At 45.6% G+C, this 17,400-nt stretch overlaps 1 protein-coding gene across 1 annotated transcript in view; it reads left to right on the top strand.

Annotated features, from left to right (window-relative positions):
• The window catches only part of adamts17 (ADAM metallopeptidase with thrombospondin type 1 motif, 17), a 308,092-nt gene that overhangs the window by 252,154 nt on the left and 38,538 nt on the right, over positions 1 to 17,400 (top strand). The window contains exons 12-14 of the mRNA XM_079665712.1: positions 5,058 to 5,203; positions 6,909 to 7,078; positions 14,562 to 14,689. Coding sequence (XP_079521838.1) covers positions 5,058 to 5,203; positions 6,909 to 7,078; positions 14,562 to 14,689 — 444 coding nt within the window. The remainder of the gene's footprint in view (positions 1 to 5,057; positions 5,204 to 6,908; positions 7,079 to 14,561; positions 14,690 to 17,400) is intronic.

Below are 17,400 nucleotides of genomic sequence, written 5' to 3'. Positions count from 1 at the left end.
TTAATTAGCGAGCTCTGCAGTTTATTAACCGATAGGTTAAAAACCAGCAGGCTTCTGCAGCGAGCCCTGACGCCGTGGCGCTGCCTCTGGGGGCACTCAGCCTGGAATACTGATCATTCCCCCGTTCTGGCTTCTCTGTGATGTGCTGTAATGGTTGTCATGGTGACGAGTAGTGCTGTGTACCTGGACTCACATTCAGGTTCAGGTCCGGACTCAAGTCCAGAGGTTCAGGTTCAGGTCCGGACTTATAAGTCCGGACTTGTGTCAAGTTGTGTGAGTAACTAAAGTTAACTTATTGTGAGCTAATTATCAATTGAAAATAAACTCATAATTAACTCAAATTCAAACTCGTCAGGTTTATTGTGCCCCCTTCCAACTTGTGTCTACACCATGTATTTTCTAGAACTCTACATGTATTACTAACTACACAACACAACTACATACATAATGATGTACATACAAGACTCAATATGCAAGAGTACAAGTCTATGTGTTCTTGTTCAAGAACAACAGCATATTGACATTGTCTGGGTGAAGTGTTGCTCTTTCGGCAGACACTATATCACCATACATACAAAGGAGTTAGCTTAGCTACACTACCATATATGGCAACCAGCATTCCACGCTGTCAGTGTCCACTATGTCTAAGCCAGCTTCCCTTGACGTCACACAGATCTCGCGAGCAGTTGCGATATTTTGCAAGACTTCGTGAGTTCAGTAATGGCCGCCATATCAGAAGCCAAAACAATGTTTTTCGTCTTTTCTCAGCGCAAATTTCTCGATCTATGGAAGGTTTTAGATGGTTAAGAACAAAAAGGAGAATATACGTAAGTACCGGTTCCCGACGTTCCGGTTTTAACCGGACTTGAACCGAAACTTTTTACAAGTCCAGTACCGGTTCGGCGTACCGGTACGCAGCACTAGTGACGAGCCACGCCATTGCCATCGCCGCCGGTGCCCGTGAGGCGAAAGGTCTGCGAGGGAGCCTCCACATGCTGCGTTTCACTCCGGCTGTCATCATGAGGCGTGTACACGCTAGGGGTTTCACAACTACCAATATTTACTAGTCGACACGTTTTTCAAAATAGCAGTCGACTAGTCATCTAGTCGTTACGTCATAATAAAGACACACAAAGAGAGGTGTACAACTGTATTTTACATTGGAACTCATACAGTAACATTAAACACTGCATTTTAATTTGTGTTACATGGCTGAGTAAATAACAAACAGTAACTGGACTCACCAAAATCGATAGCAAAAAACTCTTGTTTACATAAATGCCACGTAAATCCAGTGCGCAACAGCGCATTGCGCAACACTTTATTTGCTGTCCTCCACGATAACATCCACCTTTCCATATTTTTGGTTTGAACACCAACACATCGACATGTGAGGGAAGGAGGCTTGACCGCTTTCGGGTGACAGTGTTGCCTGCCAGGGAAAAAACCCTCTCACTCGGGGTGCTTGTGGCTGGAATAGCCAGGTAGCTCCTCGAAAGCGGGGAAAGCGGTGCACGTTTTCTGCCCACCACTCCAGTGGATTATCCATTGTGGGGATATGCGGTGTCCGCTGGCAGTAATCCCGTAGCTCATCATCCGCATCACTGTTGACCTGTGTTTTCTTGCTGTTCGTTTGCCTCTGTTCAGTGCTGACGCCGGTCCATTGCTCACTGGTGCTAGCATTACTGCTAGTGCTAGCTGTCGGCAGCGGGTGTTTCATCTTCAGATGGTTGCGCATAGCAGATGCATTTGTATTGTACTTCAGTACAGCTGTACACAACTGACACTTCACTGTGGAGTTGGTTAAATCTTCGTTGAAGTACTGCCATACATAAGAATGTCGGACGTATTTTGTAGCATTTTGCAGCACCTCGTTTACCTCAATTTTTTTCACGACTAGTTGACTAGGGCCTACAGCGCCGGCTAGTGATAAAGGTAGTCGACTAGTCGATTAGTTGGTGAAACCCCTAGTACACGCTCAGGGGATGAGTGGAGGTGTGTGCAGTGCTGTCCACATGAGGTGTTATAACGGCGCTCATGGGTTTATTATGACCGTATGTAGGAGGCATATCTCTGACAGAGGAATGCCGCGAGTTATTAACCTACCGGTTAATAACCCGCAGGCTTCTGCAGCGAGCCGTGCAGACCAGGAGCGGGGGAGCCTCACTCCCCTTTGACTCGCCGCCGGGAGACCCTGTCTCTGGGGTGGCGGGGGAGCGGAGACGTGGGACGGAGCCCCTGCAGCCGCCAAAGGGTGAGCCTGATGCCTCGTCAGCGGCCTAGGTGGTGGACCGCTCTACCAGCATCACCACCGAGTTGGAGTGCAGGGTCGATGTTATTCGCCACCGCCTGAAAGGCACACTGGTGCACCCGGTCAGCCTGGCGGGCGACATACTGGTCTCTGGGGGAGGTCTGCACCCGCGAAAAAACTCCGGTCATGTCGTCCGGAGCACACCTCTCCTGAGCGAGGGGAACGGGGAGATCTCTGCAGGCGGCTGCCTTGCGTATGATCTCCGGCAGTTCCCCTAGGATGCCACCTGGTGACGGAGAGAGGGAAAGCATGTTCGGCCACCAAGCTGGCACCCTTCTCCGACTCTGTCTCCCCCGTCCGGGGGAGAGGAGGGAGGGGAGAACCGAACGGTGAACCGTGGAGGGAGGCGGGGTAGGAGTTGTCGGACTCCTGCCCGGCACTCGGCCCCAGGGACACGAGGCTCCCATCCACGGGCTCGCAAGCCTAGACGGGCCAATCGTCCTCGCTTTGGATAAAAGCGTCAGCTAAATGCAATGTAATGTAATGTTAACTAGTGGATGCATATTGCAGCTTACACGTTAACTAGTGAAGGCTAGTTGAAGCCTCTTTTGATCTTACAAACTGACTAGTGAGGCTCAAAATGTGCACTAGTTAACTAGTGAGGTCCAAAGTGTCCACTAGATACACTAGTACAATTGTTTTTACCTTTATAGTTAACTAGTTGCACACACTTTATCTCACTAGTTACCTACTGAAGCCTTAGAGGAGTCACTAGTAAACTAGTGACACAGATGTTTTTCTTAATAGTTAACTAGTGGAGGGCAAAACAATTTTACTAGTGTATTTAGTGGACACTTTGGACCTCAGTAGTTAACTAGTGCACATTTTGAGCCTCACTAGTCAGCTTGTAAGACCAAAAGAGGCTTCAACTAGTTAACATTACACTGCATTTAGCTGACGCTTTTATCCAAAGCTACTTACAATAAGTGCATTCGACCAACACGATACAAACTTGAAGAAAACAGAATCATATAAGTACATCAGGTTTCATAGAGCCAAAACATTTAAAGTGCTACTCAACTGGCTTTAGATAAGCCAGTCCTTTGTTAGGATATAAGTGCTTTGTTAGCAATTCTTTGTTAGCAATTCTTTGTTCGTAATTCTATCGCTCGAAGTGGAGTCGAAAGAGATGAGTTTTCAGTCTGCGCCGGAAGATGTTAACGTGTAAGCTGCAATATGCATCCACTAGTTAACTAGTTGCAGTTCATATGGCTCACTAGTGAACGTGAAGGCCTTACACCGACATTTTATCAGCGGTTCTCATGAAATGAATAAAGCTGAAACACTGGACAGATCTTAAAATCAGGGTAACGATAGATCCGTATGAAGATAAACAACCTCTCCATATATTGCCTTAGACTAATATTTACGGAAGTCACAGCAATCTCTCGGCCTCTCAGGAAAGCTGTGATCCGAAGAGGGTTATTCCATCTTTCTATCCATCACTAATGTCCCTCTGTTACCACAGTGCTATTCTAATCCAAGCGCCTTTCAGATTGCAGCTTAATAAAATGTTTTAAAGAGGATCTATATTCCTGTCTGCAGTCCGAAGGCAACTTTCTAATTTTAACAAAGTCTTCAATGTTCCTACCTAATTTCATATAGGCCTACAGTCATATGATCATAAATTACAAAAATACTTTTGTTTTATATTTTTGTAAATATGTTCATATGACTATTTTAAAACACAGTGTATGTAAGCTCTTAAAGAAACTATTTGGGCTGGGTGGCGCTCTATAGCTTAGGGCCAATAGGAGACCTCGATGCATTTTTCCCCCTCCTCCTCATTAGCATTCTGTGCAACTAGTCTGACTAGTGAGCATTTGGGACCGACTAGTACCACTAGTGAACATTTTAAGCCTCACTAGTTCACTAGTTGAATTTCAATGTATTTCACTAGTTAACTAGTAAAGGGCAAAGGGTTCACTAGTTAAGGTGTAGACATTTTGAGCCCCACTAGTTAACTAGTAAGGTCAAAAGAGGTGTCAACTAGTTAACTAGTGAATATTTTGCCTTTACTAGTTAACTAGTGTGTGATTATGGGTGCTACTAGTTAACTAGTGCAGACAAATGTATGCCACGAGTTAACAAGTTCTGCTTATATTTTGTAACTAGTGAACATGTCAGAGCTTTTGCAGCGCACTAGTTAACTTGTAAGACTTTTAGGGTCACTAGTACGGTCAGAGGGTCACTAGTTCATCAAAAAGCTTACACGTTGGGACTTTGCCCCTACTTGTGCTGCTCCTGGCGTCAATAGTAAGGCATATGTGGTAATCAGTCGGACAAAAGTGCCACTAGTTGCTGAAAAAGAGTGACTAGTGTAATGTTTTATTTAACAAGAAAATCAGACTGCCATATTAGTTTGACCATATATCTAACAAGTGTAATCAAAGAGCCAACTAGTGTAGGCAGCTGCCGTCTGATATCAAGGATATGGAATACATACTCAAACGGCTTGCCATGCACCCCCCCCCCTCACACTGCACCCCTACCACACATAATCTGACCCCCACCTCTCTCAGGCTGCACCTACAATAATGATGAGTGTGAAGTACAGTTGAAATTGTGTGTGTGTGTGTGTGTGTGTGTGTGTGTGTGTGTGTGTGTGTGTGTGTGTGTGTGTGTGTGTGTGTGTGTGTGTGTGTGTGTGTGTGTGTGTGTGTGTGTGTGTGTGTGTGTGTGTGTGTGTGTGTGTGTGTGTGTGTGTGTGTGTGTGTGTGTGTGTGTGTGTGTGTGTGTGTCTCAGTGGTGCAGGGCAGGAGAGTGTGTCAGTAAGACCCCCATCCCGCAGCATGTGGACGGGGACTGGAGTCCGTGGAGCCAGTGGAGCATGTGCAGCAGAACCTGCGGTACTGGAGTCCAGTTCAGACAGAGGAAATGTGACAACCCTCCGTATGTCACACCACTATCCGTCTGTGTGTGTGTTTATGTAAAAATATTCCCTCAAAGCAACAACAATGCAACAATATTTTCCTTCGATGGGAGGGGGAAAACCTGTAGATAACCGTGGGGCTCCAACCAGGAAACACAGTGGCTGACACAGCTGAGGGAACAGCAGCAACGTTTATATATTTTAAAATATAATAATTTAAAACCATCAAAATAAAATAGGCCAGTGACATTTCAACAGAGCAACACATTTCTAACATGTATGATAACATGGTTAAGGTGAGTGATACATTCATCTATCAGGCTCCTACTGGTCTGTCTGTAGGCAGTAGCTTGAGAACCGGAGGGTCGCCAGAGTGTGGAGAGTAGGCTGACACTGTGAGAGGTGCCCTTGAGCAACGGTACTGTATATATTAGCTAGACTTTACACTAGGATGGGATATAAAATATAGAGTCCTAAATGCATTGTATGCGTGGTGCTGTTTACATGTACACGTGTGACGATTGAAGAGAAGTTAATTAAAATCCTCCATTTCTGTCAAAGCCAAACAAGCACCATAATGCTGCTTCATGTTGTATCACACTGATGGACAGTGAATCAGTAAGCATTAAATACTGCTTATTATCTATTATTTACAGTAGGTGCATAACGGATGTTATATTGTTAATCTCTAGAACATTGGTAGCAGATCTTCATGCAGAGTGGAGCTCTTCATCCAACTGTGTTTACACCACATGCTTGTTGACACAATGACAACTTTCTCTTCAAAAACGGTTTTGCTTTTAATACTAACATGTATAAACAGATTGTCCCATGAGTATACCCACACACTAAATGTTTCAATCATGTGTAATTACATGACTGTGCGACTGTGGCTGCGAGGGAGTGCGGTCGTCTTTCAACCAGAAGGTTGTGGGTTTGATCCCAGCCCATGCAGTCAACATGTCGATGTATCCTTGGGCAAGATACTTAACCCTGAGTTGCTCCCGATGGCATGGCCATCGGTGTGTGAATGTGTATGAATGTTAGGTCCTATAGAGTAAGGTACACTGCTCTGTATGAATGGGTGTGAATGGGTGAATGACATGTAGTATGTAAAGCGCTTTGAGGGGTCTTAAAGACTGGATAAAGCGCTATATAAGTACAGTCCATTTACCATTTACCATTTAATTACAAAACTTAGCATTGGATGTGATGTATTTTACATATGATTTATATAGAATCGCAACACAAACGCATGTGTATCTATCAAAGCATGATTGTCCTCCATCTTTGGAGCAGATGCCACGGTGCTGACGGGCTTTAAAAAGTTCTCCAACTAAAATGATTCTAATGTGATATCCACATTAACGTTCAAACAAGCATGCATTGTTTAGCTTTTCATTTCTCTCAAGATCCCGTTGGTAGTCTTGACACTTTTGCATATCATGTTTGCATTGTGTTAAACAATCAAACAAAACGATGATTCATACCTACTGACAAACCTGTGATTGAACAGACCCTTAATACCCTTCTGTCTCCTAGTTTCCTTAACTGTGTGTGTGTGTGTGTGTGTGTGTGTGTGTGTGTGTGTGTGTGTGTGTGTGTGTGTGTGTGTGTGTGTGTGTGTGTGTGTGTGTGTGTGTGTGTGTGTGTGTGTGTGTGTGTGTGTGTGTGTGTGTGTGTGTGTGTGTGTGTGTGTGTGTGTGTGTGTGTGTGTGTTTTTAGGCCTGGTCCTGGGGGGCAACACTGTCAAAAGCTCAGTGTGGAGCACAAGGCCTGTGAACGCCCCCCCTGTCCGAAAGGAACCCCCTCCTTCAGAGACCTGCAGTGTCTGTCCTACGACCGGCACGCCAGCAAGAAGAAGGGCGGCATGCTGACTGCCATTATCAATGATGGTGAGACACACACACACACACACACACACACACACACACACACACACACATGCTTTGGGGATACATTTAAATACTCCCCCCTTTGAAAATACATCATATAACTGACCTTATACTTAAGATAAAACACAAGCAGTCCATTGTGCATGGATGATTTGTTTATTGGTTGGTTCAGGTGAGCATCCTTAATTCCCAACATTTTGAACAATATCATGACCAATTTATATTTTTAGAGAATGTGAATGGGGATTGTGTATTTACAGAGCCAGACACAGAGCGACTGTGCTGAAAATGTGTGATTTCACCATTAAGTTGTGCATAATTTCCTGCTGAATATATTCCTTTACGAGACAATTGATGTCACTGCAAGGAGAGAACAACAAAGACCTTGTTCGCTTTTGTTAGCAACCCTAGACATAACAGGTCACAGTTGGAATGCCATGTATACTTGGCATCAATACATTTGTATGTAAACATGATTACTTTCAGCTGACAGTTATCCAAAGAGACTTACAATAAGTGCAATAAACCATAAAGATACAACCTCAGAACAGTTAAAAACGTATTTTAATTCATTTAATGGCCAAGGAGCAAAACAGGTGGGTTTTCAGTTTGCCCCATTTTGGAGCCAGGACAAAAAACATGCAATATTTGTCGAGGTGCACCTGGGTCCACCTCGCAGTGAGGGAGTAGCAAGCGGATTGGCTGATGCAGAGGGAAGTGCAGGAGTGCATAGTTTGATCAGTGTTCAGAGCCATAAGTGAGCAACAGTCAGAAGAAGGGGGGGCTGAGAGGAGGGAGAGAGGGAGGTCACAGCAGACAGGTACACTTTAGAGGAAATGGGGAGAGAGTAGGATAAGAAGTAGCGATCAGAGATGTGAAGTGAGGCTACAGAGGGGAAAGAGGTCGAGCAGTTTCTGATGATGATCAGTTCTAGGAGATTGCCAGCTTTGTGAGGAGCTGGGGAAGGAGACGGTGAGAGAGTAAAGGACTTTAGCAGGAGAAGTCAATCAAACAACCTCTCTGTCTGGATGTTGAAGTCACAGAGAAGAACCAGCATGATGTTAGTTAGTAGCGTGTCTAATTCCTCCAAGCATCACCTCATAGGACCTGGTGGGCAGTACAGAACAGCAATAGATAGGTTAGTTATTGTTACAGTGTGACATTCAAAAGAAGCAGTTAATAATAATAATAATAATGCATTTTATTTATATAGCGCTTTTCACGACTCAAAGACGCTTTACAATATGAGGGAGGGTAGACAAACAAGGACAGGCAAACAAGTAAGTATAGTAAAATAAATAAAAAGGCAGTCAAGAGGAAATTGATTGAGAGGAGGGGGGCTTATGGGTAGGCAGAGTTGAAAAGATGTGTTTTGAGGCGGGACTGAAAGACTGTGAGGGACTCAGAGTCACGGAGATCTTGGGGGAGGGAATTCCAGAGCCTAGGAGCTGCCACTGAGAAGGCTCTGTCCCCAAAGCTGCAGAGTGTGGATGTGGGAATGGATAGGAGTCCGGCTGCGGTGGATCTGAGGGACCGTGGGGGTTGATAAGGAGTGAGAAGGTTTGTGAGATAAGGGGGGGCCAAATGGTGGAGTGCTTTGTAGGTGAGGACCATCATTTTGTAATTGATGCGATGGGAGACAGGAAGCCAGTGGAGCTCTTTGAGGACTGGGCTGATGTGATGCCATGATTTGGTATGTGTGAGGAGACGTGCAGCTGCATTTTGAACCCGTTGGAGTCTGTTGAGGGATGTAGTGCTGATGCCGTAAAGAAGTGAGTTGCAGTAGTCAAGGCGGGAGGAAATGAAGGCATAGATTAGTCGTTCGGCTGCGGGGCGGGTGAGAGAGGGTAGGATTTTTTGCAATATTGCGGAGGTGGAAAAATGAGGTTTTGACTGTTTTGCGGATGTGAGGTTCGAGGGAGAGGGTGGGGTCAAAGATTACGCCAAGGTTGCGTGCCTGATTGGAGGGGGAAACAATGGTGCCATCGATGGTGAGTGTTATGTTAGTGACCTTGCTGAGGGTGGATTTGGAGCCAATTAGAAGGAGTTCTGTTTTGTTGCTGTTCAGTTTGAGGAGGTTATGTTGCATCCAAGTTTTAATAGCTGTCAGACAGGAATCGATGTGGGTAAGGGGTGGGTTATGGAGGGATTTGGTGCTGAGGTAGATCTGAGTGTCATCAGCATAGCAGTGGAAGTCCAGGTTGAAGTGGCGGAGTATCTGACGGAGGGGCAGGATGTAAATGATGAAGAGGAGGGGTCCAAGTACTGATCCTTGAGGAACACCTTGGGTGACTGAAGCTGTGGCAGAGGAGTGGTTGGGGAGGGAGATGAAGTGGGATCGTTCAGTGAGGTAGGACTGGAGCCATCTGAGTGCAATACCTTCAATACCAATGTCCCTGAGTCGGGTGAGCAGGATGTTGTGGCTCACGGTATCGAAGGCTGCACTCAGGTCGAGGAGGATGAGAATATTGAGGGAACCAGTGTCAGCAGAGGTGAGGAGGTCATTGAGGACTTTGACGAGTGCAGTTTCTGTACTGTGGTGAGGACGAAATCCAGACTGAAGGGGTTCATAAAGCTGGTTGGTTTGGAGATGGCAGTAAATTTGATTGGCTACAATGCGTTCAAGAGTTTTTGAGAGGAATGGTAGGTTGGAGATGGGGCGGTAATTAGTGAGGGAGGAGGGATCAAGACCAGGTTTTTTGAGGATTGGAGTAACGGCAGCAGTTTTGAAGGCAGAGGGGACGGTTCCATGGGACAGCGAGGAGTTGAAAAGGTTAGCAAGATAGGGGCAGAGGACGGGGAGGCAGGACTTCAGGAGAGGAGTGGGTAGAGGGTCAAGGGAGCAGGTTGTGGGATTTGAGGAACCGATCAGATGGAGTATTTCAATTGGGGTAACGAGGTTGAACTGGGAAAGGCGGCGCTGGGGAGGAGGAGTCAGGAGGTCAAGGGAGATGGGGGGAGAAATGGTAGCGGTGGAGGTTGGGGGAGATGCTTGTATATCAGATGGAGCTGAGAAGGAGTGGTTAATGGCGTTAATTTTGTCTGCGAAAAACTGGAGGAATGAGCTGCAAGTAGCGGAAGTAGAAGTAGGGAGGTTATCAGCACGAGGTTTGAAGAGCTTGTTAACTGTGGAGAAGAGGGTCCTGGGGTTACGGGAGGGGTCAGTGAAGATGTTGGAGAGGTAGGCAGATTTAGCGGCAATAAGAGCATCTCTGTATGCATTGCGATGGAGTTTGTAGCTTATGTAATGGACTGTGAGGGATGATTTATTTGAAAGACGTTCAAGTTGGCGGCCTCGCTGCTTCATTTTACGCAGTGCGGGTGTGAACCAGGGTGAGGAGGTCTTGAAAGTAACAGTTTTATTTTTGAGGGGGGCTAAAGTGTTGAGGGAGGTGAGTAGGGTGGAGTTGAGGTGGTTGAGCAGATCGTCAGGTGAGCTGAGGGTTGCGTCCAGGGGGAGATTAGACGATAGCAGTTCAGAGAGATGGTTATGGTCAATGGAATGTAGATTACGGAAGGTGATGTTTCTGGGTGTGCAGGGGTTTCGGGTGGGGGGGGCAATGTTGAATTGTATGAGTTTGTGGTCGGAGAGGGGAAATGGGCAAGGGTGGAGGTCAATCACTGGGAGGTTGGTAGAGCAGACGAGATCAAGAATGTGTCCTTTCTCATGGGTGGGGAAGGTGACATGTTGGGTGATAGAGAAATTGTCCAGTAGGGTTGTGAATTCGGATGCCAGCTTGCAGGTGGGTGAGTCAATGTGAATGTTGAGGTCACCAAGTAGTAACAGACGTTGAGAGAGGGATGAGGCAAGTGTGAGGAACTCAGTGAAATCGGAGAGGAAGGAGGGATGAGGTTTAGGAGGCCGGTAGATGAGGATGACTGTCAGTGAGGGAGGGGCTTTGAAGGCAATGAATTTAAAGGATGATACTGAGGGGAGGGTTAGTTGTGTGATCTGGATGTTCTGATTGTGGATTACAGCAAGGCCGCCACCACGGCGGGAGGGGCGGGGTTTAGTGATGTATTTAAAGCCAGGGGGGGATGTTTGGTTGAGGGAGAAGAAGTCATCGGGCTGTTGCCAGGTTTCGGTGAGCAGAAGGAAATCAAGGGATTTTTCCAAGATTAGTTCATGGAGGATGAGGGCTTTCTTGTTGAGTGATCGGATGTTAAGGAGGGCAATATTAGTTGAGTGGGAGGGGCGTGGTATGGTCACAGGCTGAAGAGGTGAGAGGTTGTCCAGGTTGACAGTGCGGGGAGGAATGTGAGATGGGGCGGAGGAGCGGAAAGGAGGTGGAAGGAAGTGTGTTATTATCAGTTTTTGGTGGTTGAGGGCGGTGGAATCCACTCCAGGTATTTGGGCCAGCTCTGAGCAGAGGGCAGTGGAATCCACTCCAGGTATTTGGGCCAGCTCTGAGCAGAGGGCAGTGGAATCCACTCCAGGTATTTGGGCCAGCTCTGAGCAAAGGGCAGTGGAATCCACTCCAGGTATTTGGGCCAGCTCTGAGCAGAGGGCAGTGGGATCCACTCCAGGTATTTGGGCCAGCTCTGAGCAGAGGGCGGTGGAATCCACTCCAGGTATTTGGGCCAGCTCTGAGCAGAGGGCAGTGGGATCCACTCCAGGAATTTGGACCAGCTCTGAGAAGAGGGCAGTGGAATCCACTCCAGGTTTTTGGTACAGCTGGGATTGTAACGGACCAGTGGTGGGTGTAAAATATGGAGTAATAAGTGCGCTCAGATGACATGACATTTGTGGGACATGGCGGTTAGTCGACCAGATAGATGTTATGAATGATTTTCCGGACTGGGAGTAAACAAATCTGCGTTTGGAACCTCTATGGACATACCTCGGTCTGCGTAGAAGCCCAAGGCAATTGATGACAGACAAGTTTAGAGGAAGTGCAAAAAAAAGTTGTTGAGATTAAAAAGTTGGGAGACAGAGTATCGTAACATCGTAGTGCCGCGGTAGGATGCTAGCGTTAGCACAGCGCTGGCTATTTAATAAGTTTTAATTAATTAATTTATAATTGTATTTGTTTTAATAATTTAATAATTATTTTAGTTAAGTGCGGGATTAGGTAGAGCAAAGAAAACGACATGTAAGTGATATACTGTAAGAAGACCAGAGCCCCCTCCTCTAGCAGAGGGTCTGGGTGGGTGGGTGAAGTCGGCTGTGGACAGAGCAGTGGGGGGGAGGAGTTGTCTATCCAAACCGATTCTTGGGAGGCTTAGCCAGAAATGATCTCAGTCTTTTGAGTAGCAGACTGGCGGTTCCTGTGACAAGGTGTTGTTTGTGAGTTGAGCAGGTTGTAGAGATTAGAGCGGACAGGTTGTGGTGCTCAGAATTTGTGCAAGGTTTATAATATCTACAAGAAGAATCATGCACTGGAATGGAAAGGAGAGGGGGGAAATCACAAATTGATACTTAGCCCAGTTAAAGTTGAGTTAGCCCCACTAGACTCCTGCAAGACCCCTTTGTCTTTGTTTGTCTACGACTGACGAGTCTGAGTCTGACGCTAAGAGAACATGCTGCTTCATTACTCAGTGTACTACAGCTGTGATAGGCACTCCCCCAGCCTGAACATTGCTCTGAAGAGAAAGCAGTGGGCCTTTTGCAGGTTGAATGTTATAATTGCTGCCACTTATTATAACATTCAACATTCATAACAACCCTAGCTGGAGTTTTCAAATTACAAGATTAAACGCTTAAAACATTAGATGTTACCCAAAGAGATTTGACAACAGTTTATAACAGAGAAATAAACTGAGCTAATTCCTTTGCAGTCCAGAAATCAAAATTCTCTAGTTTCAGTGCACTTATTTAGGTGTTTGTGTGACATGTGATTCAGCTAAAGAGTCAGAGGGTCACAGAGGGTGGAGACTGTAATTCACCAAAGGTGTCACAGAATGGAACTTCCTGCAATCCCTGTGATATCCATCTTCCTTTGTTTTCTCATGCTTTCCCAAAGTGGACTGATACGGATCCAAACAGACACTCCTTTACTCTCACCCAGAGCACTCAAGTTCTTAGCTAATCAGAGCCTCTCAGAAGCTCACGTCATCACAGCTGCTTCGCTTTGATTTAGGAGCTTTATTCTCACAGGATGTGAATATGTGTCTCTGAAGGGTCGACCAATATCAACCCTCCTCTCTCCTTCCTTTGATCACTCAACAACGCTTGTGATGTCCCCGGTATATGTAGTGTGTATAGCTTAACAGCCAGATGAACTCCCTTCGTACACCAAGACTCTGAAGACGGGAATCCTTTGCCCACAGGTTTAATGGTATAAGGATGGTGTGAAAATACGATGCGATCAAAGGCATTAAGACGTATGCAGATGTAGCTGCATTTCTTACAAACAATAACACATTGCTCACAGAGCCATGCTTTGCCTATTTCCTCTCTAACGATCACCTGACACACCCCTCTGTCATCCTGATTCTTAAAGGGACCACGACCAGGCTCAATAGGCACACAAAGAATAGCCCAGAAAATGCAAACAAGAGTAAACTTAGCTGTAACAAAACAACGCTCATTGGTCCAGGATGGTGGTTAATACACATTCTATCAATCCTTAAAAACATTCATTTCAACATTAATGTCAATATTGTTTGAATTCAGAAAAATAAACGTAGTTGTGCATTTTTCTTATTCTTGATTTATTTCCCTTTATAATCGTCGTAAGCACATAAGCCTATAAACTCAAATTATACTTCATATTTAGGATATCTCAGATTTGAACAATATCAATCCAAATATTGATAATATTTTAATAATATGATTATTAAATGCAACCTTAGTGTTTTTGACTTTCTTTACCTATCGTGCCAACACACCAAATCGATACATTCTTAAGTCTTTCTGAGGATACAATGTTAATATCTCTGTTAATAACTCAGACAACCCTGGGCTGAGTAAGACAATATGCTCACAGACAACAGAGGAAATGGTTTTTGGCCCCATCTAACCTTCATAAAGTCCCTATTATCACCCATAATGAAAGAAATCAAGCAGGTACTTCCATATAAATACACACTGATGTAGTGTTCCCGACAGCTGTCACATACATCTTTGAGTGGATAGTCATCAGACCTGACCTCACATGACCTCCACAGGCTGTTACTTTGGAAATTGTAAATCAAGGTAGTTTCAAATGTCAAGTCAATGACAGGCAGGTGCTCCCATTCATAAATCAAGTTTTCTGTGTTTCTGAATAACACTGAATGGATCCGCATTGTTTGTTATTGTGCCTTTGTATTACACTTGTAGTTATACTAACCACATGCTTGTGTGTGTGTGTGTGTGTGTGTGTGTGTGTGTGTGTGTGTGTGTGTGTGTGTGTGTGTGTGTGTGTGTGTGTGTGTGTGTGTGTGTGTGTGTGTGTGTGTGTGTGTGTGTGTGTGTGTGTGTGTGTGTGTGTGTGTGTGTGTGTGTGTGTGTGTGTGTGTGTGTGTGTGTGTGTGTGTGTGTGTGTGTGTGTGTGTGTAGATAAGCCCTGTGTGTTGTTCTGCAGCCCTCTGGGCCGGGATGTCCCCGTCCTGGTGTCTGACAGAGTGATGGACGGGACCCCCTGTGGCCCCTATGAAGCTGACCTGTGTGTGAACGGAAGGTGTCAGGTACACACTCACACACACCCAAATATGTGAATACTCCTTCAGAATCCTATCACCAGATGTGATCAGACTTCCTGTGGCCTGGTGCCCTGCCTGCTCCCCTGCACTGAGACAAATGCTGTGTCTTTGGTGTACTTCTGCATTTACGTGCTTTAAGTGCATAAGTGTGTGCCAATGCCAAGTGCGGCAAAATGCACCATGCCTCGTTGCTAGCTAAAAATGTCGACTGTCACATCCTGTGAGGGCCAGGCACCCAGGAAAGTGCGGTGGACATTGAAGTGGTCAAACTGTGGCACTACAACCTCTGTGTCAGTCCGTGATGTCATTGGGCATAGAAATACAACTACGCATGCTCTGAGCTACATACGGTACTTCTGCTCTGACAGCCAGGACAGATCTTTTTTTAAAAACACTTTTATTCAGATTTTCAACAAACAATTAAACTATTTGCTTATATACATTGAGTGTGACCTCATCTCCAAGATGGACTCCCAAATATTTTAGACCACCCCTCTTCCATGTCAACCCACCTGGGAGTTGAGGGAGGCCACCAGTCCACTCCCCCATTGCTAGGGCCTCACTTTTGGCCCAGTTGACTTTTGCAGAGGAGATCTTTTGGAAAGTATCCACTACCTGCCCTAGCTTTAAAACATCCTCTTTTTTTTTTTATAAAAACAATCATGTCGTCTGCATAGGCAGATAAAATAAAACGTGTATTAAAACCAGGTAAAAACAGGCCCTCATTAAAAGAGCGGATATTGTGTAGCATGGGCTCTATTGCCAGTGTGCACAACATACCTGACATCGAGCAGCCTTGTCTTATCCCCCTGGTCACATTAAAGGGTCTAGACCAGGGGTGGGCAAACTTTTTGGCTCGGGGGCCACTATGAGTTGACAGACGGCCTGGGCCAGTAGCAGATCACTCGGCACTCAATGTTGACTTTTCCTTTCTTTGGTCCTCTCATTGTTACAGATGCATGTTCAAAGGTGAATTATTGCGTCATTGCGTCATCGTTTGCGTCATGATGTAACCGTTTACCTGCCTTGTTATGACCCACACAGCGTTTTACGTCGCTGATTTTCTCCGCAACACCGCTCACAACATCAATAGAGGACTGCGTCGGGTAGTTTTTAATCATACGAAGCCAGATTAAATTAAAGAACTACTTCCCCAACCTTATACCTTTCTCCAGAGAGCCGTGTTGCATTGTTTATTAATGTGGTTCAGCTGCATTACTGCCCGCTGCAGTGCTGCTCGTCTACCGGAGTTTATTCTCCCGTTAACTCGCAGCAGCGGCCGCTATAAAGTTTTCATTGTCTGACTGTCAAAACAAGCAGCTGATAAATATCCCCCATCCCCATCAGTGAATGTGTTTTAGTCTGAAAGCTGTTTGGCATCACAACGCTGTTATGAACGTTTCTCTGGCATTCTACAGGTGATGTTAGCATAGCAACCGAAGCTAATCAGACTATCTTGACTACTTGTTGCTATCATATTGTGGCATAAGCCGTTATCTACACGCACATTTTACCATCTTTTTTTTCGTTATGATTTTACTTGTGATGGCTACATGTAGACCATGTATTGATTCCATCCGATAGTTGCAATAATACAAAACAACAGGAAAACGTCTGCCTCTTCACAATGGTCAATAACAGTGAACGGATGGTCATTAAAGTAAGATAAAAAATAAACAGATTCACACTAAGCCTGGTTAGTGTTGCTTGACTTTATATAAGTGTTTTTATAAGTGTGTGGTTGCGTTCTAGTCACTTTGCTCAGCGCTACTGCTTGTTACAACTTGTATTCGCCGATCTTGCCGGGTTGCCAAGTGGGGCCAGCTGAGAGAATAGACCAGACTCCAGCAAAGGTCAATTGTGTCTAGAGTGCGCCATCTAGTGGGATCAACTGAAATGCCGGGTATTGCAGGAAAAAGGCAAAATGAATGCGGTCTTTACTATAATTTGGACAATTTTGTACCAATATTCGGCGGGCCGGATTCAAAAGCCCAACGGGCCGTATATGGCCCGCGGGCCTTAGTTTGCCCATGCCTGGTCTAGACAGACCGCCATTTATCTTAAGCACACTCTCAATTTTCACATAGGCCTACATCACCTTTATCTTGGCGATGAAGCCCGGGCTGAGGCCGAACCTCTCCAGCCCTTTCCACAGGTAACGGTGCTCAACCCGGACAAAAGCCTTTTCCTGGTCCAATGAAACCAGACCAGTGTCGAAACCCAATGAACCAGAGACTTCCAAAATATCTCTAATTATTGACAGATTGTCAATGATTGACCTGCCGGGCACACAGTAGGTCTGGGTCCGGTCTACCACCTGGTCCATTAACTTCCTCAGCTTGGAGGACAGGGACCTGGACAGCAGCTTGTAGTCGGTGCACAGCAGAGAGACGGGCCTCCAGTTCTTTATTTCCATGTCAGTCACTTTTTTTCGGAAAGAGGGTTAAAACAGCTCTTCTGCAGCTCAGAGGGAGGAAAGAGTCATTAAAACTTTCATTAAAAAGGTCCATTAAATCGACTTTTAAAAAGTCCCAAAATGTCTTGTAGAACTCCGGGGGGAGGCCATCTATTCCAGGGGCCTTCCCCCCCTGCATGCTCTTGAGTGCTGCACACAGTTCCTCCTCAGTCAGGGGCCCGTCCAGCTCTTTGTTCGTCTCTTCAGAGACCGTTGGTAGGCCCCTGCAGAACAGATTAAA

The sequence above is a fragment of the Notothenia rossii genome (genome assembly GCF_949606895.1).
Source record: "Notothenia rossii genome assembly, chromosome: 2".
NCBI lineage: Eukaryota > Metazoa > Chordata > Actinopteri > Perciformes > Nototheniidae > Notothenia > Notothenia rossii.
The sequence above is the reverse complement of the archived record's forward strand: the minus strand, read 5'-3'. Positions and strand labels throughout refer to the sequence as shown.